The 23,762-nt window shown below is 51.7% G+C and overlaps 3 protein-coding genes across 3 annotated transcripts in view; 2 read left to right on the top strand and 1 right to left on the bottom strand.

Moving 5' to 3' along the window:
* Positions 1–5,957, top strand: part of ESPL1 (extra spindle pole bodies like 1, separase) — a gene marked incomplete at both ends in the record, with an annotated part of 42,856 nt that extends 36,899 nt beyond the window's left edge. The window contains 6 exons of the mRNA XM_083880983.1: positions 146–307; positions 1,392–1,493; positions 2,671–2,783; positions 3,624–3,707; positions 4,693–4,857; positions 5,756–5,957. Of these exons, the coding sequence (XP_083737109.1) occupies positions 146–307; positions 1,392–1,493; positions 2,671–2,783; positions 3,624–3,707; positions 4,693–4,857; positions 5,756–5,957 (828 nt within the window). The remainder of the gene's footprint in view (positions 1–145; positions 308–1,391; positions 1,494–2,670; positions 2,784–3,623; positions 3,708–4,692; positions 4,858–5,755) is intronic.
* A 1,623-nt stretch (positions 5,958–7,580) lies between these two features.
* Positions 7,581–11,984, top strand: PFDN5 (prefoldin subunit 5). The gene is made up of 6 exons (XM_083881208.1): positions 7,581–7,712; positions 8,973–9,075; positions 9,917–9,948; positions 10,471–10,545; positions 11,137–11,242; positions 11,892–11,984. The coding sequence occupies exons 1-6, from the start codon at positions 7,641–7,643 to the stop codon at positions 11,966–11,968; spliced, it is 465 nt and encodes a 154-aa protein (XP_083737334.1). The 5' UTR covers positions 7,581–7,640; the 3' UTR covers positions 11,969–11,984.
* Positions 11,985–16,475: 4,491 nt separating this feature from the next.
* Positions 16,476–23,357, bottom strand: LOC310920927 (complement C1q-like protein 4; the record flags this gene model as incomplete). Its single annotated transcript, XM_083880984.1, has 2 exons — positions 16,476–16,655; positions 22,824–23,357. The coding sequence occupies 2 exons, from the start codon at positions 23,355–23,357 to the stop codon at positions 16,476–16,478; spliced, it is 714 nt and encodes a 237-aa protein (XP_083737110.1).
* Between the last annotated feature and the right edge of the window lie 405 nt (positions 23,358–23,762).

Below are 23,762 nucleotides of genomic sequence, written 5' to 3' on the forward strand. Positions count from 1 at the left end.
AGACGCTGCTGTCGGTGCTGTGTCCGGCCGATGTCCCCTCCCTGGCCGTGGCCCTGTGTCCGGCGCGGCCGCTCTCCCATTTTTGGGGTCTCTAATCCCATATTTGGTGTCTCTAACTCCATATTTTGATGTTTCTCACCCCCAGACGCTGCTGTCGGTGCTGTGTCCGGCCGATGTCCCCTCCCTGGCCGTGGCCCTGTGTCCGGCGCGGCCGCTCCGGGCGCGGCTCTTGCTGGACGAGGCTCTGGAGCGGCGCCGGGAGGGCCCCGGGGGCACCTCGGGGTCTCTGGTGCTGCTGCTGGACAAGGTGAGACACCCTGGGGTGGCCTTCGTCACCTTCCTCATCCTCATCTTCCTCATCTTCCTCATCTTCATCACCTTCCTCATTTCCTCATCTTCGTTATCTTCATCAGCTTCATCTTCATTATCCTTGTCACCTTTATCTTTCTCTCCTTTTTTCTTTGTTTTCTTCATCTTCATCACCTTCATCTTCATCACCTTCATCTTCTTCATCTTCATCTTCTTTATCTTCTTCCTCTTCCTCTTCCTCTTCCTCTTCCTCTTCTTCCTCTTCTTCCTCTTCTTCCTCTTCTTCCTCTTCTTCCTCTTCTTCCTCATCTTCATCTTCATCTTCTTCATCTTCATCTTCTTCATCTTCATCTTCTTCCTCCTCTTCCTCCTCTTCCTCCTCTTCCTCCTCTTCCTCCTCCTCCTCCTTTCTATCAGCTTCATCTTCATCATCCTCGTCATCTTTCTCTTCTTTTCTTTCTTTTCTTCCTCTTCTTCCTCATCTAAATTTCCATCAGTTTCATCTTCATCATCCTCATCATCTTCCTCTTCTTTCTCTTCCTCTTCTTCCTCTTCCTTTTCTTCATCTTCTTCATCTTCATTTTCTTCATCTTCTTCATCTTCTTCGTCTTCCTCCTCTTCCTCATCTTCCTCCTCTTCCTCCTTTATTTCTATGAGTTTCATCTTCATCATCCTCATCATCTTTCTCTTCTTTCTCTTCCTCTTCTTCCTCTTCTTCCTCTTCATCATCATCATCATCTTTGGTTTCTTCATCATCTTCCTCATCATCCTCGTTGTCTTCATCAGCTTCATCTTCATCAGCTTCATTATTTTCATTTCTTCCTCATCTTCATCTTCCTCTTCATCTACCTCATCTTCAGCCTCATCTCGCTCAGCTTCATCTTCATCTCCTCCCCACTCCCGCTTTCCTTTTCCTTCTTCCTCCTCTTCTTCACCTTCTTCCTCTTTTTCCTTCTTCCTTCTCCTCTTCCTCCTCTTTCTCCTCCTCTTCTCCTTTTCCTCTTCTTCCTCCTTTTCCTTCTTCCTCTTCTTCCTTTTCCTTCCTCCTCCTCCTCCTCCTGACGTTTCCTGTCGTGTCCCAGCACCTGCAGCGCCTGCCCTGGGAGAGCTCCGGGACCCTCCGGAACGTTCCGGTGACGCGGCTGCCGGCGCTGCGCTTCCTGCTCAGCTACGGCCTGGGACAGGTAAACACACCTGGGGACAGGTAAACACACCTGGGGACACACCTGGGGACAGGTAACACACACCTGGGACAGGTAATGACACACCTGGGGACAGGTAATGACACACACCTGGGACAGGTAACACACCTGGGATTGGGGACACACACCTGGGACAGGCACATGCGGCTGCCGGCGCTGCGCTTCCTGCTCAGCTACGGCCTGGGACAGGTAATGACACACCTGGGACAGGTAATGACACACACCTGGGACAGGTAAACACACCTGGGATTGGGGACACACACCTGGGACAGGCACATGCGGCTGCCGGTGCTGCGCTTCCTGCTCAGCTACGGCCTGGGACAGGTAAACACACCTGGGGACAGGTAAACACACCTGGGGACAGGTAACACACACCTGGGGACACCTGGGGACAGGTAATGACACACCTGGGGACAGGTAAACACACCTGGGACAGGTAACACACACCTGGGACAGGTAACACACCTGGGACAGGTAACTGCACACCTGGGGACAGGTAACACACCTGGGACAGGTAATGACACACCTGGGGACAGGTAAACACACCTGGGGACACACCTGGGGACACACCTGGGTGTTTTGGGGACACACCTGGGTGTTCTGGGGACACACCTGGGTGTTTGGGGACACACACCTGGGGACACACCTGGGTGTTTTGGGGACACACCTGGGTGTTTTGGGGACACACCTGGGTGTTTTGGGGACACACACCTGGGGACACACCTGGGTGTTTGAGGACACACCTGGGTGTTTTGGGGACACACCTGGGTGTCTGGGGACACACCTGGGGACACACCTGGGTGTTTTGGGGACACACCTGGGTGTTTGGGGACACACCTGGGTGTCTGGGGACACACCTGGATGTTTTGGGGACACACCTGGGTGTTTGAGGACACACCTGGGTGTTTTGGGGACACACCTGGGTGTTCTGGGGACACACCTGGATGTTTTGGGGACACACCTGGGTGTTTTGGGGACACACACCTGGGGACACACCTGGGTGTTTGAGGACACACCTGGGTGTTTTGGGGACACACCTGGGTGTCTGGGGACACACCTGGATGTTTTGGGGACACACCTGGGTGTTTGAGGACACACCTGGGTGTTTTGGGGACACACCTGGGTGTTTTGGGGTCCCTGACCCCCCTGTCCCCCGCAGGGCCCGGGGTCGGTGCTGAGCCGGGGCGTGAACCCCCAAAACACCTTCTACGTCCTGAACCCCCAACGGGACCTGGGCGGCACCGAGGAGAGATTCCGGGACTGGTTCCAGAGGTGGGACCCCAAATACACACCTGGGACCCCAAAAACACACCTGGGACCCCCAAAATCAGCTTTGGAACGCCCAAAAATCCCCCTGGGACCCCCAAAAACTCCCCTGGGCGGCACCGAGGAGAGATTCCGGGGCTGGTTCCAGAGGTGGGACCCCAAAAATCCCCCTCAGATCCCAAAAATCACACCTGGGACCCCCAAAAATACACCTAGGAGCCCCAAAATACACACCTGGGACCCCAAAAATCAGCTTTGGGGCCCCAAAGATTGGCCCTGGGACCCCAAAAACTCCCCTGGGCGGCACCGAGGAGCGGTTCCGGGGCTGGTTCCAGAGGTGGGACCCCAAAAAATCCCCCTCAGATCTCAAAAATCACACCTGGGACCCCAAAAATCCCCCTCAGATCCCCAAAATCACACCTGGGACCCCCAAAAACACACCTGGGAGCCCAGAAATCCCTTCCAGGACCCAAAAAACCCCACTGGGACCCCAAAAACACACCTGGGACCCCCAAAATCCCACTCAGATCCCAAAAACTCCCCTGGGTGGCACCGAGGAGCGGTTCTAGAAGTGAGACCCCAAAAACTCACCTGGGACTCCAAAAATCAGCTCTGGGACTCTAAAATCAGCTCTGGGATGACAAAAATCAGCTTCAGGACCCCAAAAACACACCTGGGACCCCAAAAATAGGCCCTGGGACTCCAAAAATCTCCTCCAGGACCCCAAAAATATCCCTGGGAACCCCAAATCCTGCCCCTTTCCCCCCGGTTTTCAGTCTCCCATCCCAATTTTCCTTTTTTTTTCCCCATTTTTTCCCATTTTTGCCATTTTTCCCCCCATTGCAGCGAGCCGGGCTGGCGGGGGGTCACCGGGGCAGCCCCCAGCCCGCAGCAGCTGCACGAGGCGCTGCGGGAACGGGACCTCTACATGTGAGACACCCCAAAAATGGGGTTTGGGGTCGGGTTTTGGGGGTTTTGGGGTCGGGTTTGGGGGTTTTTTTGGTGGGGATTTGAGGCTGATCTGGGGTTGGGTTTTAAGGGGATTTGGAGTTGGATTTTGGAAGGATTTTGGGTTGGATTTTGGGGGGATTTGGGGTCGAGTTTTGGGTTTCTTTGGGGGAGATTTGGGGTCAGATTTGGGGGGATTTGGAGTTGGATTTTGGGGGGATTTGGGGTTGGATTTGGGGCAGGTTTGGGGTTGGATTTGGGTTGTATTTGGGGCAGGTTTGGGGTTGGGTTTGGGAGGGATTTGAGGCTGATTTGGGACCAGATTTGAGGTTGGATTTTGGGGGGATTTGGGGCAATTTTGAGGTTGGATTTGGGGGGATTTTGGAGGGGATTTGGGGTCTGATTTGGGGTTGGATTTTGGGGGGACTTGGGACAGATTTGGGAGGGATTTGGGGTTGGAGTTTGGGGGGATTTGGGACCAGATTTGAGGTTGGATTTGAGGCAATTTTGGGGTTGGATTTTGGGGGGATTTGGAGTTGGATTCGGGGAGGGTTTGGGCAAATTTTGGGGGATTTGGGGTCAGATTTTGGGGGGATTTGGGGCCAATTTTGGGGGATTTGGGGTTGGATTTGGGGTCTGATTTGGGGAGTTTGGAGTTGGATTTTGGGGGATTTGGGGATGGGGGTTTGGGGTCGGGTTTGGGATGGGGGTTTGGAGGGATTTGGGGTTGGATTTTGGGGGGATTTGAGGCTGATTTGGGGATTTTTTGGGGGGATTTGGGACTGATTTTGGGTTGGATTTTGGAGGGATTTGGGGCAGATTTTGGGAGGATTTGGGGCTGATTTTGGGTCAGTTTTGGGGTCATTTTTGGGGTCAAATTTGCGCTATTTTTTGTCATTTTTTTCCAAAGCCTCCTGGCTGCTTTCAGAATCAATTTTAGGATAATTTTTGGGTTTTTTTCCCCCAGTTACGCCGGTCACGGCGCCGGGGCCCGTCTCCTGGAGGGGCACAGCCTGTCCCCCCTGCACTGCCGGGCTGTGGTTTTGCTCTTCGGCTGCTCCAGCGCCGCCCTGAGCCCCCGCGGGGGGCTGGAACCCACCGGGACCCTCCTCAAATTCCTCCTGGCCGGGTGGTGAGAGGGGATTGGGGGTTTATTTGGGGTTTTGGGGGGTTTGGGGGTTTTATTTTGGATTTTTAGGGGGTTTTGGGGTTTTATTTGGGGTTTTATTGGGGTTTTGGGGGGGATTTGGGGGCTGGAACCCACCGGGACCCTCCTCAAATTCCTCCTGGCCGGGTGGTGAGAGGGGATTGGGGTTTATTTGGTTTGGGGTCTCTATTTGAGGAGATCCCTCTGGTTTTTAGGGCCTGTCTTGGGGGTCTCTATTGGGGGTCTCCCTGTCTTTTTTGGGGGGGTCTCTCTTTGGGGTCTCTCGTTTTTTGGGGTCTCTATTGGGGAATCTCTCTGTATTTTGGGATCTCTTTATATTTGGATAAAATCTCTCTATTTTTGGGGTTCTCTGCCCTCTCTCACCCCCCATTTTTACTCCCCCCCACCCCATTTCCAGCCCCCTGGTGCTGGGGACCCTTTGAGGTCTCTCTTGGGGGTCTCTCTCTGGTTTTTTGGGGTCTCTATTGGGGGTCTCTCTCTATTTTTTGAGGTCTCTATTTGGGGAAGGATCTCTCTGTTTTTTGGGGGGTTTCTCTCAGTTTTTTGGGGTCTCTCTTGGGGGAGGATCTTTGGTTTTTGGGGTCTCTCTTTGGGGTCTCTCTCTGTATTTTGGGGGTCTCTATTTGGGGATTTCTCTCTGGTTTTTAGGGTCTGTCTTGGGGGTCTCTCTCTGGTTTTTTGGGGGTCTCTATTGGGGGTCTCCCTGTCTTTTTTGGGGGGGTCTTTATTGGGGGTCTCTCTCAGTTTTTTGGGGTCTCTCTTGGGGGAGGATCTCTCTGGTTTTTTTGGGTAAAATCTCTCTATTTTTGGGGTCTCTGCCCCCCTCTCACCCCCATTTTTTCCCCCCCCTCCCCCTTTGCAGCCCCCTGGTTCTGGGGACCCTTTGGGACGTCACGGACCGTGACCTGGACCGGCTGAGCCTGGCCCTGCTGCGGGGGTGGCTGGGGGGGGGTCCCGGGACCCCCCTGCTGGCGCAGCTGGCCCAGGCCCGGGGAGCCCCCCGCCTCAAATCCCTCATCGGGGCCGCCCCCGTGGCCTACGGGCTGCCAGTGTGCCTCTGCTGACACCTGGGGGGGCTGGGGGGATTTGGGGTCCCTTTGGGGTCCCTTTGTCATCTTTGGGGTTCCCCCATTGCCTGGAGTGGAGGTTTGGGGGTCCCTTTGTCACCTTTGGGGTCCCTTTGGGGTCCCTTTGTCATCTTTGGGGTCTTCCCATTGCCTGGGATGGGAGTTTGGGGTCCCTTTGTCATCTTTGGGGTCCCTTTGGGGTCCCTTTGTCACTTTTGGGGTCCCTTTGTTATCTTTGAGGTCCCTTTGAGGTCCCTTTGGGGTCCCTTTGAGGTCTTTGGGGTCCCTTTGGGATATCTGGGGTCCCCCCATTGCCTGAAGTGGAGGTTTGGGAGGTTCTTTGGGGTCCCCCAATGTCCTGGGATGAGAGTTTGGGGTCCCTTTGTCACCTTTGGGGTCCCTTTGGGGTCTTTGGGGTGCCCCCATTACCCAGAGACTGCCCTGGGGTGAAGATTTTGGGGTCCCTTTGTCACTTTTGGCGTCTTTGGGGTCTCCCTGTTGTCTGGAGTGAAGGTTTGGGGGGGTCTTTGGGGTCTCTTTGTCACCTTTGGGGTCCCTTTGTCACCTTTGGGGTTCCCCCATTCCCTGGGGTGAAGATTTGGGGGTCCCTTTGTCACTTTTGGGGTCCCTTTGTCACTTTTGGGGTCCCCCATCCCCTGGAGTGAAGATTTGGGGTCCCCCTGTTAATTTTGGGGTCCCCCATCCTCCCTTGGGGGGGTTCAGATTTGGGGTCCCCCCGTTTATTTCTAGGGGAGGGACCCCAGTTATTTTTGGGGTCCCCCCGTTATTTATAGGGGAAAACTTGGGGGGGTCCCCCCATTTCCTGGAGGGGAGTTTTGGGGTGTCTGAGGGGGGGAACTGCCTTGATTTTAATGAAAATTTAATGAAATTTTAATAAAATTTAAGTTTTATTCACTCGTTTTGTATCAATAAAGATGCTGCCTCTGCACTGAGTCTTTTTGGGACCCGAGTTTTGGGGGGGAAAATGGGAAAAATGGGGAAAAAGGGAAAAAATGGAAAAAAATGGGGAAAAAAAGGGAAAATGGGAGTTTTTCCACCTGGATTCCCAAATGGTTTTGCTGCTGTGGGAATTACCGAGTTTTGGGTGAAAAAATGGGAAAAACGGGAAAAATGGGGGAATAAATGGGGGAAAAAATGGGGAAAAAACCGGAAAAAATCGGGGAAAAAATGGGGGAAAATCGGGGGAAAAGTGAGAAAAAAATGGGGAAAAAATTGATAAAATCGGGGAAAAAATGAGGAAAAAATGGGAAAAAAAGGGGAAAAAATGGGGGAAAATGGGGAAAAAATGGGGAAAAATCAGGGCATAAATGGGGAAAAATGGGGGAATAAGTGGAGAAAATGGGAAATAAATGGAGAAAAAATGGAAAAAATCGGGGAAAAAATGGAAAAAATCGGGGAAAAAATGGAAAAAATCGGGGGAAAATGGGGAAAACGGGAAAAATAGGGAGGAATGAGGAAAAAATAGCAAAAATGGGGAAAAAAAACATGAAAAAAATTTGGGTGGGCGCTTCTCTTTCAGCGCCACCAGGGGGCGCCCTCTCAGGTACAAGGGGCTCAGTCCTTTCATCCACCAGGGGGCGCTGTCACAGGTACACTGGGTCAGTCCTCCCGGCCGCCAGGGGGCGCTGTCACAATAGATGAGGGGCGGTTCCATCCAAGATGGCGCAGACCGTGAGCGTGGCCGAGCTGGGGCTGCCGCAGCTGGAGATGCTCAAAGGGCAGCTCGAGCAGGTCCTGAGGGGAAAGGGGGCTCGGGAAGGGGGTCTTGGGGGATCCCGGGGAGTCTTGGGGGGTTTTGGGGGTCTCAGAAAGCCAAAGGAGGATCCCGAGGGGTCTCTGGAGGGGCTTGGGGAGGGTCCTGAGGTGATGTCGGGGGTCTGGGGGGTCCCGGTTGAAGCCGAGCCAGGGGTTGGAGGGTCTTGAGGGGATCCCGGGGGTCTCTGGGGGGGTTTGGGGAGGGTCCCGAGGGTCTGGGGGTCCTGGTTGGAGCTGGACTGGGGGTCTTGGGGAATTTTGGGGGGTTTTGGGGGGTCTTGGGGGATTTTGGGGGTCTCAGAGGGCCAAGGGAGGGTCCCCAGGGGTCTCTGGGGGGGTTTGGGGAGGGTCCCGAGGCGGTTTTGGGGGTTTTGGGGGTCTCAGACCATCCCCAGGGGGGTCCCAAGGCCTGGGGTAGCTCAGAGGGGGCTGGAGGAGAATTTGGGGGTCTCTGGGGGGTTTAGGGATGCCCTGGGTGCCCCCAGCCCCAATTTCAGGGACACCCTAAAATCCCTTTAGGGGTCCCTCCCTTTGAACCCCCTCCCCAAATCCCAACCCTGGGGGTCTTTTCTCCATCCCAGGACCCCCTAAACCCCCCCAGAGACCCCCAAAATCCCCCCAGACCCTCGAGGACCCCCCAAATCCCCCCCAAATCCCCTCTAGACCCTCGAGGACCCCCAAAATTCCCCCCAAATCCCTCCCAGAGACTCCAAAAATCCCCCCAGATCCCCAAAATCACCCCCAGACCCCAAAATCCCCCCCAAAAATCCCCCTCAAATCCCCCCAGAGACCCCCAAAATCCCCCCCCAGACCCTCTGGGACCCCAAAAAATCCCCCTAAATCCCCCCCAAAACCTTCAAACACCCCCAAAAAATCTCTCAAAACCCTCTGAGACCCCCCAAAAATCCCCCAAAACCTTCTGGGACCCCCAAAATCCCCCGCAGATGCCCCAAAAATCCCCCAAAAAACCCCCAAAATCCCCCCCAGACCCTCTGGGACCCCACAAATCCCCCCCAGACCCCAAAAATCCCCCAGAAATCCCCCCCAAACCCTCAGGGATCCCCAAAATCACCCCCAGACCCCAAAATGCCTCCTAAAATCCCTTAAAACCCCCATTAACCCCCCAAAATCCCTCCAAAAACCCTCAAGGACCCCCCAAAATCCCCCCCAAACCCTCTGGACCCCCCAAAAATCCCCCAAAGACCCCCCAAATCCCCCCAAATCCCCCCCAAACAGGAGGTGGAGTTCCTGTCCTCGTCGCTGGCCCAGCTCAAGGTGGTGCAAACCAAATTCGTGGAGGCCAAGGAATGTCTGAACGTCCTTCACAAGGGAAATGAGGGTGAGGGGAGCCCCAAAAACCCCCCAAAATCATCCCCAAAATTCGGGGGATCCCCAAATTTAATGTGGGGGGGTCCTAAAATATGGGGGGGGGGCTTTAGAATTATCAGGGGGGTCCCCAAAATGTTGATTTTTGGGGTTTAAAATGTGATGGGGAGGAAGAAATTTGTGAATTTTGGGGAGTTTAGATTTTTTTGGGGGGGGTCTTAAATTTTTAGGGGGGGTTTTTGGGGGGTCCTGGGGGTGTTTTGGGAGGTCCTGGGGAGGTTTTGGGGGGTCCTGGGTGGGGTTTGGGGGGTCCTGAGGGGGTTTGGGGGGTCCTGGGTGGGGTTTGGGGGGTCCTGAGGGGGTTTGGGGGGTCCTGGGGGGTTTTTGGGGGGTCCTGGGGGTGTTTTGGGGGGTTTGGGGGGTCCTGGGGGTGTTTTGGGGGGTCCTGGGGGGGTTTTGGGGGGTCCTGGGGAGGTTTTGGGGGATCCTGGGGGGTTTTGGGGGGTCCTGGGGGGTTTTGGGGGGTCCTGGGGGGGTTTTGGGGGATTTGGGGGGTCCTGCTGGATTTTGGGGGGTCCTGGGGGGTCCTGGGGGGTTTTTGGGGGGTCCTGGGAGGGTTTTGGGGGGTCCTGGGGGGGTTTGGGGGGTCCTGGGGGTGTTTTGGGGGGTCCTGGGTGGATTTTGGGGGGTCCTGGGTGGATTTTGGGGGGGGGTCCTGGGTGGGGTTTTGGGGGGTCCTGGGTGGATTTTGGGGATCCTGGGTGGGGTTTTGGGGGGTCCTGGGTGGGGTTTTGGGGGGTCCTGGGGAGGTTTTGGGGGGTCCTGGGGGTCTCTGACCCCCCGTGTTTTTGCAGGGAAGGATCTCCTGGTGCCCCTCACTAGTTCTGTATCCTTTTGGTGCTCCCAAAATACCCCAAAATCCCCCAAATCCCCCCAAAACCCCTCTAGAGGTGTCTGAGCCCCCCAAAATCCCTCCTAGGGGTGTCTGAGCCCCCCAAACCTCTTTAGGGGGTCTCCGAGCCCCCCCAAATCCCCCCAATCCCCTTTAGGGGGTCTCTGAGCCCCCCAAATCTCCCCAAAATCCCCCCAAAATCCCCCCAAACCCCTTTAGGTGTGTCTGAGCCCCCCCAAAATCCCCTCTAGAGTTGTCAGAGACCCCCAAAATCCTCCCCAAAACCCGTTTAGGGGGTCTCTGAGCCCCTCAAATCCCCCGCAAACCCCCCCTCAGGGTGTGTTTGAGCCCCCCAAAATCCCCCCAAAATCCCCCAAAATCCTCTTTAGGGGCTTCCTGAGCCCCCCAAAATCCCCCCCAAATCCCTTTAGGGGGTCTCTGAGCCCCCCAAATCCCCCCAATCCCCTCTAGGGGGTCTCTGAGCCCCCAGACCCCCGGTTTTCCCTGACCCCCCAGATGTACGTCCCAGGGAAGCTGCAGGACACGCGCACGGTGCTGGTGGACGTGGGCACTGGGTACTATGTGGAAAAGGTGAGGAGGGGGATTTTGGGGGGGTTTTGGGGGTTTTTGAGATCCCCATTTTTTCCCCCATTTTTTTCCTCGTTTTTCCCTATTTTTTTCCCATTTTTTCCCCATTTTTTCTCCATTTTTTCCCCATTTTTTTTCCATTTTATTCCCATTTTATTCTCATTATAATTCCATTTTTCCCCATTTTTTCCCTTAATTTCCCCCCCATTTCCCCCCCATTTTCCCCCATTTTTCCCTCATTTCTTCCCCATTTTATTCCCCATTTTATTCCCCATTTTATTCCCATTTTTCCCCATTTTTCCCCCATTTCCCCCTGATTTTTCCCCTCCTTTTCCCCATTTTTTCCTCATTTTTTCCCCATTTTTTCCCCTTTTTATTCCCATTTTATTCCCATTATAATCCCATTTTTTCCCATTTTTTCCCTTAATTTTCCCCATTTTCCTCCCATTTCCCCCCCATTTTCCCTCTTATTTTCCCCCCTTTTTCCCCCATTTTTTCTCATTTTTTTCCTTTAATTTTCCCCATTTTTCCCCCATTTTTTCCTCATTTTTTCCCCCATTTTATTCTCATTTTCCCCCTTTCCCCCCTCCCCAGTCAGCCGAGGCCGCCCGGGCCTTTTTCAAGCGGAAAATCGAATTCCTGACGCGGCAAATGGAGAAAATCCAACCGGCCCTGCAGGAGAAACACGCCATGAAACAGGGTGGGTGCCCCAAAAACGACATTTTCCACCCCAAAAATTGGATTTTCGACCCCGAAAATGGGTCTGGGGGCCCCAAAAATGGGATTGGAGGCCCCAAAAATGGGTCTGGGGGCACCAAAAATGGGTCTGGGGGCCTCAAAAATGGGTCTGGGGGCACCAAAAATGGGATTGGGGACCCCAAAATGGGATTGGGGGCACCAAAAATGGGTCTGGGGGCCTCAAAAATGGGATTGGGACCCAAAAATGGGTCTGGGGGCCTCAAAAATGGGATTGGGACCCAAAAATGGGTCTGGGGGCACCAAAAATGGGATTTTGGACCCTGAAAATGGGTCTGGGGACCCCAAAACCACCCAAACCCACCTTAAATATCCCAAAAACGGAATTGAGGACCATAAAATGGGTCTGGGGGCCTCAAAAACGGGGTTTGGGATCCTGAAAATGGGATTTTTGGACCCCAAAAATGGGATTTGGGACCCCAAAACCATCCCAAACCAGCCCTAAATACCCCAAAAATGGGATTGGAGACCCCAAAAATGGGTCTGGGGGCACCAAAAATGGGATTTTGGACCCTGAAAATGGGTCTGGGGGCACCAAAAATGGGGTTTTGGGGTCCCCCTGACCCTGTTGTCCCTGTTTTTGGGGTCCCCAGCCGTGCTGGAGATGATGACTCAGAAGCTGCAGCAGCTGACGGCGGCTCAGGGGGTCCCGGCGGGGGCCAAGGCGTAGCCCCCTCCCCAAAATACACCCCAAAAACACCCCAAAATACACCCCAAAATACACCCCAAATACACCCCCAAAAAATCCCAAAATGCACCCCCAAATACACCCCAAAATACACCCCCAAAAATCCAAAAATGCACCCCCAAATACACCCCAAAAACACCCCAAAAACACCCCAAAACACCCCCAAAAAATCCCAAAATGCACCCCCAAATCACCCCCAAATCACCCCAAAATCCGGCCAAAAATCCCCTCAAAATCCAGCCCAAATCACCCCAAAATCCACTTAAAATTTGCCCCAAATTCCCCCAAAATCACCCCAAAATCTGCCCCAAAACACCCCAAAATCCCCCCAAATCCCCCCAAAATCCCCCCAAAATCCGCCCCAAATCTGCCCAAAATCTGCCCCAAATCCACCCCAAAATCCACAAAGAATTCACCCAAATTCCAGCTCAAATTCAGTCCAGAATTCACCCAAAATCCCCCCCAAATTCACCCCAAAATCCCCCCAAAAATTACCCAAAATCCATTTTGGGCTCAGGATTTGGGGGTGCAGCCCCCTCCCCAAAATCCCCCCAAAAGTCCCCCCAAAAATCCCCCAAATTCACCCCAAAATTCCCCCAAAATCCATTTTGGGGTCAGGATTTTGGGGTGCAGCCCCCTCCCCAAAATTCCCCAAAAATTCACCCCAAAATTCCCCCAAAAATCCATCCTGGGCTGGGATTTTGGGGTGCAGCCCCCTCCCTAAAATCCCCCCCAAAATCCCCCCAAAATCCATCCTGGGTCAGGATTTGGGGGTGCAGCCCCCTCCCCAAAATCCCCCCAAAATCCCCCCAAATTCACCCCAGAATCCATTTGGGGGGTCAGGATTTTGGGGGTGCAGCCCCCTCCCCAAAATCCATTTGGGGGTCAGGATTTGGGGGTGCAAAATCCCGACCCCCTCCCCAATTTTGTACCAGCCCCTTCAATAAAGGGGAGGGGGCGGCTCCAAGTGGGGTCTGTGAGTTTTTTTGGGGGGTGGTGGGAGATCCCAAATTTTGGGGTGAGGGACCCCCAGGATTTGGGGAGGGGGGATATTTAGGGACTGGCAGGGGCGGGGGGGGGGGGTGTCTCTGGGGGGTTTTTGGGGGGTCTCTGGGGGGTCCTGGGGGTGTTCGGGGGTCCCTGGGGGTGTTTGGGGGGTTCTGGGGGTGTTTGGGGGTCCCTGGGGGGTCTCTGGGTGTCCTGGGGGGGGGTCCTGGGGGTGTCTGAGGGAGTTTTGGGGGGTCTTGGGGGTCTCTGGAGGGTCCTGGGGGTGTTCGGGGGTCCCTGGGGGTCCTTGGGGGTCTCTGGAGTGTCTTGGGGGTGTCCTGGGGGTCTCTGGAGGGTCCTGGGGGTGTTTGGGGGTCCCTGGGGGTGTTTGGGGGATCACTGAGGGTCCCGGGGGTCTCTGGGGGGTCCCTGGGGGTCTCTGAGGGGTTTTTTGGGGTGTCCGAGGGGGTCGTGTCCGGGCTGAGCCCCCCCCCGCCAAAAGCCGCGTCCTCCCGGCAGCGACCACCAGGGGGCGACAGTGACACGGACAGGAGGGGACAGGGACAGGAGGGGAGAGGAGGGGACAGGGAGGGGACAGGGAGGGGACAGGGATGGGGACAGGGACAGGGATGAGGGGACAAAGGGGACAAGGCTGGGATGGATTTGAAGGTGGTGACAGGGCTGGTGACAATCTGGGGACAGCGACAGAGCCAGGGCCGGGCTGGTGACAACCTGGGGACAGCGACAACCGTGTCAGCCCCTCCCCGGTGCCAGCGCTGTCCCCACAGTGTCCCCAGCGTGTCCCCAAGGGGGCGGGGCCATCCCCGCGCAGCCGGGAGGTGTCTGTCACTGTCCCTGTCCCTGTCACTGTCACTGTCATTGTCACTGTCCCTGTCATTGTCACTGTCATTGTCACTGTCGCTGTCCCCAGCACGGGCGGGGGGGGAGGTGACAAAGCGTGACACTGCGGGGACATCTCTGAGCAGCCTGGAGGTGCCACCACCCCCCTGGCTGCTTGTCCCCTGTGTCACCCCTGTGTCCTGCCCAGGCTCTCCCCAACAGCCTGTCCCCTGTGTCCCCTCTCTGTCCCCCCCTGTGTGTCCCCGTGTGTCACCCCCTTGTCCCCTGTGTCACCCCTGTGTCCTGCCCAGGCTGTCCCCAACAGCCTGTCCTCTGTGTCCCCTCCCTGTCCCCTGTGTCCCCTCTCTGTCCCCCCTGTGTCCCCCCTGTGTCCTCCCCTGTGTCACCCCCCTGTGTCACGTCCTTGTCCCCTGTGCCACCCCTGTGTCCCCTCTGGGCTGTGTCACCCCTGTGTCCCCCCCATCAGTGTCCCTTGTGTTACCTCTTGTCCCCTGTGCCACCCTCTTGTTCCTTCTGGGCTGTCCCCTGTCCCTTGTCCCCCCTGTGTCACCCCCTGTGTCACCCCCTTGTCCCTTGTGCCATCCCCTTGTCCCCTGTCCCCTCTCTCTGTCCCCTGTGCCACGCCCTGTGTCACCCCCTTGTCCCCTGTCCCTTGTCCCCTCTGTCACCTCCTTGTCCCTTGTGCCACCTCCTTGTCCCTTCTGGGCTGTCCCTTGTGTCACCTCCTTGTCCTCTCTGGGCTGTCCCCTGTGCCTGTCCCTGTGTCACTCTGTGTCCCCTGTCCCCTTCTCTGTTCCCCTCTCTGTCCCCTGTGCCACCTCCCTGTGTCACCCCCTGTGCCACCCCCCTGTCCCCTGTCCATTGTCCCCCCTGTGTCACCCCCTTGTCCCCTGTCCCCCCTCTCTGTCCCCCACAGTGTCCCCTGTGCCACTCCTTTGTCACCCCCTTGTCCCTTGTGTCACCTCCTTGTCCCCTCTGGGCTGTCCCTTGTCCCCTCCTCTGTCCCCCCCTCTGTGTCCCCTGTGCCTGTCACTGTGTCACTCTGTGTCCCCTGTCCCTTGTCCCCTGTGTCACTCCCTTGTCCCCTGTCCACCTTCTCTGTCCCCTGTGCCACCTCCCTGTGTCACCCCCTTGTCCCCTGTCCCCCCTCTCTGTCCCCCCAGTGTCCCCTGTCCCTCCTCTGTGCCACCCCCTTGTCCCCCTGTCCCCCCAGTGTCCCCTCTGCCACCCTCTGTGCCCGCCCTGTGTCACCCCCTTGTCCCCTCTGGGCTGTCCCTTGTCCCCCCACTCTGTCCCCCCTCTGTCCCCTGTGTCACCCTTTATTGGGGCCACACTGGGACAAACTGGGACACACTGGGACAATCTGGGACAGTCCCAGGGGGTCTCAGGGGGGTCCTGGGGGGGGTTTGGGGGGTCCCAGGGGTGTCAATCAGGATAAATAAATAATAAATAATAAATCCGGAGAAGGTGCTTTATTTGGGGGGTCCTGGGGGGGGTTCAGGGGATCCTGGGGGGGATTTTGGGGGGTCTCAGGGGGGTCAATCAGGATAAATGATGAACCCGAACAAGGTGCTTTATTTTGGGGGGGTTCAGGGGGTCTCAGGGGGGTCTCAGGGTTATTTTTGGGTTCTCAATCCGGATAAATGATAAACCCTGAGAAGGTGCTGTATTTGTTGGTGTTCTCAGGGTGATTTGGGGGGTCTCAGGGTGATTTTGGGGGGTCTCAGGGGGGTCTCGGGATGATTTCAGGGCCTCAATCCGGATAAATGATGAACCCCGAGAAGGTGCTGTATTTGTTGGTGTTCCAGGGGGGGTCTCAGGGTGATTTTGGGGGGTCTCAGGGTGTCCTGGGATGGTTCAGGGGGTGATTTTGGGGGGTCTCAGGGTTATTTTGGGGGTCTCAATCAGGATAAATAATGAACCCCGAGAAGGTGCTGGATTTGTTGATGTTCTCAGGGTGGTTCAGGGGCTCCTGGGGGGTCTCAGGGGGTGATTTTGGGGGGTCTCAGGGGTCTCAATCCGGGTAAATAATGAACCCCGAGAAGGTGCTGGATTTATTGGTGTTCTCAGGGTGATTTGAGGGGTCTCAGGGGGATTTTGGGGGGTCTCAGGATGATTTTTGGGGTCTCAATCAGGATAAATGATGAACCTCGAGAAGGTGCTGGATTTGTTGGTGTTCTCAGGGTGGTTCAGGGGCTCCTGGGGGGTCTCAGGATGATTTTGGGGGTGATTTTGAGGGTCTCAGGGGTCTCAGTCAGGATAAATGATAAACCCCGAGAAGGTGCTGGATTTGTTGGTGTTCTCAGGGGGTCTCAGGGGGGTCTCAGGATGATTTTTGGGGTCTCAATCCGGGTAAATGATGAACCCGGAGAAGGTGCTGTATTTGTTGGTGTTCTCAGGGTGATTTTGGGGGTTATTTTTGGGGTCTCAATCCGGGTAAATGATGAACCCCGAGAAGGTGCTGGATTTGTTGGTGTTCTCAGGGTGATTTTGGGGGTCTCAGGGGGTCTCAGGGGTCTCAATCCGGGTAAATGATGAACCCCGAGAAGGTGCTGTATTTGTTGGTGTTCTCAGGGGGTCTCAGGGTGATTTGGGGGGTCTCAGGGGGTCTCAGGGGGGTCTCAGGATGATTTTTGGGGTCTCAATCAGGATAAATAATAAACCCGGAGAAGGTGCTGTATTTGTTGGTGTTCCCGCCGTGCACTTTGCCCCCGTCCAGCTTGACAAACACCTCGTCCCCCACGTCCAGGTGCAGGATGACGCTGTTACTGGCGTAGTCGTAGTTCTGATCCGCGTCCTGCGCGATGGCGCTGGCCCGAACCTGTCACCGGGGACAGGGGACACGGGTGTCACCAACAGTGTCACCTCCCAGGGTCAGTGACACCCCCCCAAGGGGAGGGAATGGGGGGTGACATCAATGGGACCCCCACAGTTAAGGCAGAGGTGTCCCCAAGGCCTGGGACATGGAGGGGGACATGGATGTCACCAACCTCTGTCACCTCCCAGTGTCACTGATACACCCCAATGTCACCCCCCAATGTCACCCCCCAATGTCACCCCCCAATGTCACCTCCCAATGTCACCTCCCAATGTCACTTCCCAATGTCACCTCCCAATGTCACCCCCCCAATGTCACCCCCCAATGTCATTGTCACCTCCCAATGTCACCTCCCAATGTCACCTCCCAATGTCACTGACACCCCCAATGTCACCTCCCAATGTCACCCCCCAATGTCACTGACACCCCCAATGTCACCTCCCAATGTCACCCCCCAATGTCACCCCCCAATGTCACCCCCCAATGTCACCTCCCAATGTCACCCCCCAATGTCACTGACACCCCCAATGTCACCCCCCAATGTCACCTCCCAATGTCACTGACACCCCCAATGTCACCTCCCAATGTCACTGACACCCTCCAATGTCACCCCCAAATGTCACCTCCCAATGTCACTGACACCCCCTGATGTCACTGAGACCTCCCAATGTCACCTCCCAATGTTAGTGACACCCCCCATCAATGTCACTGACACCCCCCAATGTCACCCCCCAATGTCACTGTCACCTCCCAATGTCACCTCCCAATGTTAGTGACACCCCCAATGTCACCTCCCAATGTCACTTCCCAATGTCACTGTCACCCCCCAGTGTCACCCCCCAATGTCACTTCCCAATGTCACCCCCCCAATGTCACCCCCCAATGTCATTGTCACCTCCCAATGTCACCCCCCAATGTCACTTCCCAATGTCACCCCCCAATGTCATTGTCACCTCCCAATGTCACTGACACCCCCCAATGTCACCCCCCAATGTCACCTCCCGATGTCACCCCCCAATGTCACTGTCACCTCCCAATGTCACTGACACCCCCCCTCAATGTCACTGTCACCCCCCATGTCACCTCCCAATGTCACCTCCCAATGTCACCTTCCAATGTTAGTGACACCCCCAATGTCACCCCCAATGTCACCCCCCAATGTCACCTCCCTCTGTCACCCCCCAATGTCACTGTCACCTCAATTGTCCCCAGGGAATGGGGGGTGACACCAGTGGGACCCCCCAGTTAAGTCAGGGGTGTCCCCAAGGCCCCAAATCCCATTTCCTGCATTGAAACCCCCCAAAAAATTCTCATTTTTGTCCCCAAAATTCCCTTCCTGCTTCCCCCATCCCTGATTTCCTCATTTCCCATCCCCAAATTCCCATTTTCCTCATCAAATCCCACCCCAAATCCCATAAAATCCTCCCCAAAATTCGCATTTTCTCCTCCATTCCTGATTTCCCATCCCCAAATCCCATTTTCCCTCATCCAATCCCACCTGAAATCCCAAAATCCCATAAAATCCTCCCCCAAATTCCCATTTCCCCCATCCAATCCCACCCCAAATCCCATAAAATCCTCCCAAAATTCCCATTTTCTCCTCCTATTCCTGATTTCCCATCCCCAAATCCCATTCCCCCATTAAATCCCACCTGAAATCCCATTAAATCCCCCCAAAATTCCCATTTTCTCCTCCACTCCTCATTTCCCATCCCCAAATCCCATTTCCCCATCCAATCCCCCCCAAAATTCCCATTTTTCCCCTTCCAATCCTCCCCAAAATTCCCATTTTTCCCCTTCCAATCCTCCCCAAAATTCCCATTTTTTTCCATCCAAATCCCCCCTAAAAATTCCCATTTTTCCCCATTCAACCCCCCCTAAAAATTCCCATTTTTCCCCCAAAAAAATTCCCATTTATTTTCCCCCAAAAATTCCCATTTCCCCCCCAAAAAAATTCCCATTTTTCCCCTTCCAACCCCCCCTAAAAATTCCCATTTTCCTCCCCAAAATTCCCATTTATTTTCCCCCCAAAATTCCCATTTCCCCCCCAAAAAAATTCCCATTTTTTCCCCCAAAAATTCCCATTTATTTCCCCCCAAAATTCCCTTTTTCCCCCCCCAAAATTCCCATTTTTTCCCCCTAAAATTCCCATTTTTCCCTCCAAAAACCCATTTTTTTTTTCCCCATCCCGGATTCTCTTTGTTTCGCTCATCCCGGATTTTTTCTCATCCATTTTATTCCAGGAAAAAAAAAAAAAAATAAAAATAAATGGAAAAAACAAACCAAGATTGATTGGGGAGGGGTCCCTGGGGGGGCCCTGGGGGGCCCGGGCTCAGCCAGGGATGAAATGGGGAAAAAATGGGAATTTTTGGAGGGATTGGATGGAAAAAAATGGGAATTTTGGGGGGGAAAAATGGGAATTTTTGGGGGGGGGTTGGAAGGGGAAAAATGGGAATTTTTAGGGGGGAAAAGGATGGGGAAAATGGGAATTTTTGGGGGGAAAAATGGGAATTTTTGGGGGAGGTTGAATGGGGAAAAATTGGAATTTGGGGGGGGATTGGATGGGGAAAAATGGGAATTTTGGGGGGATCGGATGGGGAAAAATGGGAATTTTGGGGGGGAAAATGGGAATTTTTAGGAGGGGTTGGTGGGGAAAAATGGGAATTTTTAGGGGGAATTTGGATGGAAAAAAATGGGAATTTTGGGGGGGATTGGATGGGGAAAAATTGGAATTTTGGGAGGGATTTGATGGGGAAATGGGATTTGGGGATGGAGAAATCAGGAATAGGAGGAGAAAATGGGAATTTTGGGGGGGATTGGATGGGGGAATGGGATTTGGGGATGGAAAATGAGGAATGGAGGAGAAAATGGGAATTTTGGGAGGATTTTATGGGATTTCAGGTGGGATTTGATGGGGGAAATGGGATTTGGGGATGGGAAATCAGGAATGGAGGAGAAAATGGGAATTTGGGATGGAGGATTTGGGATTTGGGGGTTTGGGATGGAGAAAAGCAGAAGGAAAACCTGGATGAAAACAAAAAATCACCCAAAACAAACCAGGGGAAAAAATTAATAAATAAAATAAAATAAAATAAAATAAAATAAAATAATAGCATAAAATAAAATAAAATATAAAAAATAAAATAAAATAAAATAAAATAAAATAAAATAAAATAAAATAAAATAAAAAATAAAATAAATAATGTAAAATAAAATATAAAATATAAAATATAATAAAATAATAAAATAAAACATAAAATAATAAAATAAAATAATAACATAAAAAATAAAATAAAATAAAATAAAATAACGTAATATAAATTAAAATGAAATAATATAAAATAAAAAATCAAATAAAATAAAATAATAAATACAATAATAAAATAAAATAAATAAAATAAATTAGAATAATATAGAATAGAATAGAATAGAATAAAATAAAATAAAATAAAATAAAATAAAATAAAATAAAATAATAATAAAATAAAATAAAATAAAATAAATAATAATAAAAAAAATAAAATAAAAATAAAAATAAAAATAAACCGAGGCCGCTGAGAAGGGGCTGAAATCCAGGAAGGGGAAAAAATCCTGGAGATAAAAACCAGGGACTAAAAACTCAGAATAAAAACCAGGGACTGAAATTTAGAGCTGAAATTTAGAGCTGAAAATCGAGGGGGTAAAAAAAAAAAAACAGAGAAGGGAAATTCGAGGATAAAAAAAACCCCTGGGGCTGAAATTTGAGGATGAAAATCAAGGTGTGAAAAACAGGAGCTGAAAACCAAAGGATGAAAATCGAGGAATAAAAACCAGGGGAAAAAAAAACAGGGTTAAAAAAAACAGGGATAAAAACCAGGGAGGGGAAAATCCAAAGATAAAAACAGGGAAAAAAAACAGGGTTAAAAAACCAGGGATAAAAACCAGGGAAGGGAAAATCCAGGGATAAAAATCCGGGATAAAAACTCGGGGGTTAAAAAACCAGGGGATGAAAAGTCAGGGAATAAAATCGAGGAATGAAAATCAGGGGCTGAAATTTGGGGGTAAAAATCAAGGGATGAAATTTGGGGATAAAAAATCAAGGGATGAAATTTGGGGTTAAAAATCAGGGGATGAAATTTGGGGTTAAAAATCAAGGGATGAAATTTGGGGGTAAAAATCAAGGGATGAAATTTGGGGGTAAAAATCAAGGGATGAAATTTGGGGATAAAAAATCAAGGGATGAAATTTGGGGTTAAAAATCAAGGGATGAAATTTGGGGTTAAAAAACAAAGGGATGAAATTTGGGGATAAAAATCAAGGGATGAAATTTGGGGTTAAAAAATCAAGGGATGAAATTTGGGGTTAAAAAACAAGGGGATGAAATTTGGGGTTAAAAATCAGGGGATGAAATTTGGGGTTAAAAATCAGGGGATGAAATTTGGGGTTAAAAAATCAAGAGATGAAATTTGGGGTTAAAAAATCAGGGGATGAAATTTGGGGATAAAAAAATCAAGGGATGAAATTTGGGGTTAAAAAAACAGGGGGTGAAATTTGGGGTTAAAAAATCAAGGGATGAAATTTGGGGGTAAAAAACAAGGGGATGAAATTTGGGGATAAAAATCAGGGACTGAAATTTGGGGTTAAAAAACAGGAGATGAAATTTGGGGATAAAAAATCAAGGGATGAAATTTGGGGTTAAAAAATCAAGGGATGAAATTTGGGGTTAAAAATCAAGGGATGAAATTTGGGGATAAAAAATCAAGGGATGAAATTTGGGGTTAAAAATCAGGGGATGAAATTTGGGGTTAAAAATCAAGGGATGAAATTTGGGGGTAAAAATCAAGGGATGAAATTTGGGGGTAAAAATCAAGGGATGAAATTTGGGGATAAAAATCAGGGGATGAAATTTGGGGTTAAAAAACAAGGGATGAAATTTGGGGTTAAAAATCAAGGGATGAAATTTGGGGTTAAAAAACAAAGGGATGAAATTTGGGGTTAAAAAATCAGGGGATGAAATTTGGGGTTAAAAATCAGGGGATGAAATTTGGGGATAAAAAATCAGGGGATGAAATTTGGGGTTAAAAAATCAGGGGATGAAATTTGGGGTTAAAAATCAGGGGATGAAATTTGGGGTTAAAAAAACAGGGGATGAAATTTGGGGTTAAAAATCAGGGGATGAAATTTGGGGTTAAAAATCAGGGGGCTGAAATTTGGTGTTAAAAAATCAAGGGATGAAATTTGGGGATAAAAAACAAGGGGATGAAATTTGGGGTTAAAAATCAGGGGATGAAATTTGGGGTTAAAAATCAGGGGATGAAATTTGGGGATAAAAATCAGGGGATGAAATTTGGGGGTAAAAATCAGGGGATGAAATTTGGGGTTAAAAAATCAAGGGATGAAATTTGGGGTTAAAAATCAAGGGATGAAATTTGGGGATAAAAAATCAGGGGATGAAATTTGGGGTTAAAAATCAGGGGATGAAATTTGGGGATAAAAAACAGGAGATGAAATTTGGGGATAAAAAATCAAGGGATGAAATTTGGGGATAAAAAATCAAGGGATGAAATTTGGGGATAAAAAACAAAGGGATGAAATTTGGGGATAAAAAATCAGGGGATGAAATTTGGGGTTAAAAATCAAGGGGATGAAATTTGGGGTTAAAAATCAGGGGATGAAATTTGGGGATAAAAATCAGGGGATGAAATTTGGGGTTAAAAAACAAGGGGATGAAATTTGGGATTAAAAAACCAAAGGATGAAATTCGGGGTTAAAAAAACAGGGGCTGAAAATTTAAAGTTGAAAACCCAATTTAAAAACCAAAGGGTTGAAATTTGGGACTAAAAAAACAAGGGATGAAAATCAGGGGTGGAAATTTAAAGCTGAAAACTCAGTTTAAAAACCAGGGAAAAAAAAAAAAAAAAAATCCAGGACTAAAAACCAACAGATAAAAACTCAGGGGATGAAACCCAAGAATAAAAAAATAAAATAAAATAAAATTTAAAAAAAAAAAAATAAATAAATAAAAATTGCAGGAATTAAAACCAAAGATAAAACCCCCCCAAATTTAAAAAAAAAATTAAAATTTACACCTAAAAACCCAAATTTTTTTAGGGGAAAAAAACCTCTGAATATTTTTAATTTATTTTTATATTTTAAAATATATATAAAATATTTTTAATTTATTTTTTTTACCTGCCCGTTCTTCATGAGATCTGCCCACATACTCGTCCCGTCTCCTCCTCTCATCAAGACGTGATAAGTGAAAAAATAAATCCCGGGCAAAGGACAAGTGAATTTCCCACTGGAAGGCTCGTAATAATTCCCGACGTTGGTCACGACGTCGTCGAACCTCAAAACCTCGTAACCTTCGTGGGGTTTCCTCAAACCGGCGTAAAAAGCGATTTTTGGGGTGTAAAAGGACGGGATGTACCCGCCCGGTCCCGGCCCTGGGGGTCCAGGAGGACCAGGACGACCCGGTTCTCCCGGTGGGCCGCGAGGTCCTGGTGGTCCCGGTGGTCCTCGAAGGCCGGTTCGGCCTTTCCGCGCCGGGAACGGCGGAGGAGACGGAGGTTGAGGCGGTTGGAGGTCGGGGTAAGGGTCACAAACCATCCTGCAGCTGCCCAACATCTGGTAAGGGCCAGATGTGGAGGAGGAGGAAGAGGAGGAGGAGGAGGACCAGGAGCCTTGGACCAGCAGAGGGATGGCCACCAGCAGCAGCAGCAGCATGGCCACGCCGAGGGCCGGGCCGGCAACGCGCCGGCAGCGACGGCGGTGACGGGTCAGAGCCGGGGAGGCCACGGCCAGGAGGTCCTGGTCACCCTTGGGAGAGATGGTGGCGGCGGGGAGGGGACAGGAGGGGACAGGGATGGGGCTCAGATGGGGACAGGAGGTCCTGGTCACCCTTGGGAGAGATGGTGGCAACGGGGAGGGGACAGGAGGGGACAGGGATGGGGCTCAGATGGGGACAGGAGGTCCTGGTCACCCTTGGGAGAGATGGTGGCAATGGGGAGGGGACAGGAGGGGACACGGATGGGGCTCAGATGGGGACAGGAGGGGATGGGGATGGGGACAGGAGGGGATGGAGGTGGGGACAGGGATGGGGTTCAGATGGGGCTGGGGATGGAAATTGGG

This window comes from Zosterops lateralis (genome assembly GCF_965231275.1).
Source record: "Zosterops lateralis genome assembly, chromosome: 32".
Classification (NCBI taxonomy): Eukaryota; Metazoa; Chordata; class Aves; order Passeriformes; family Zosteropidae; genus Zosterops; species Zosterops lateralis.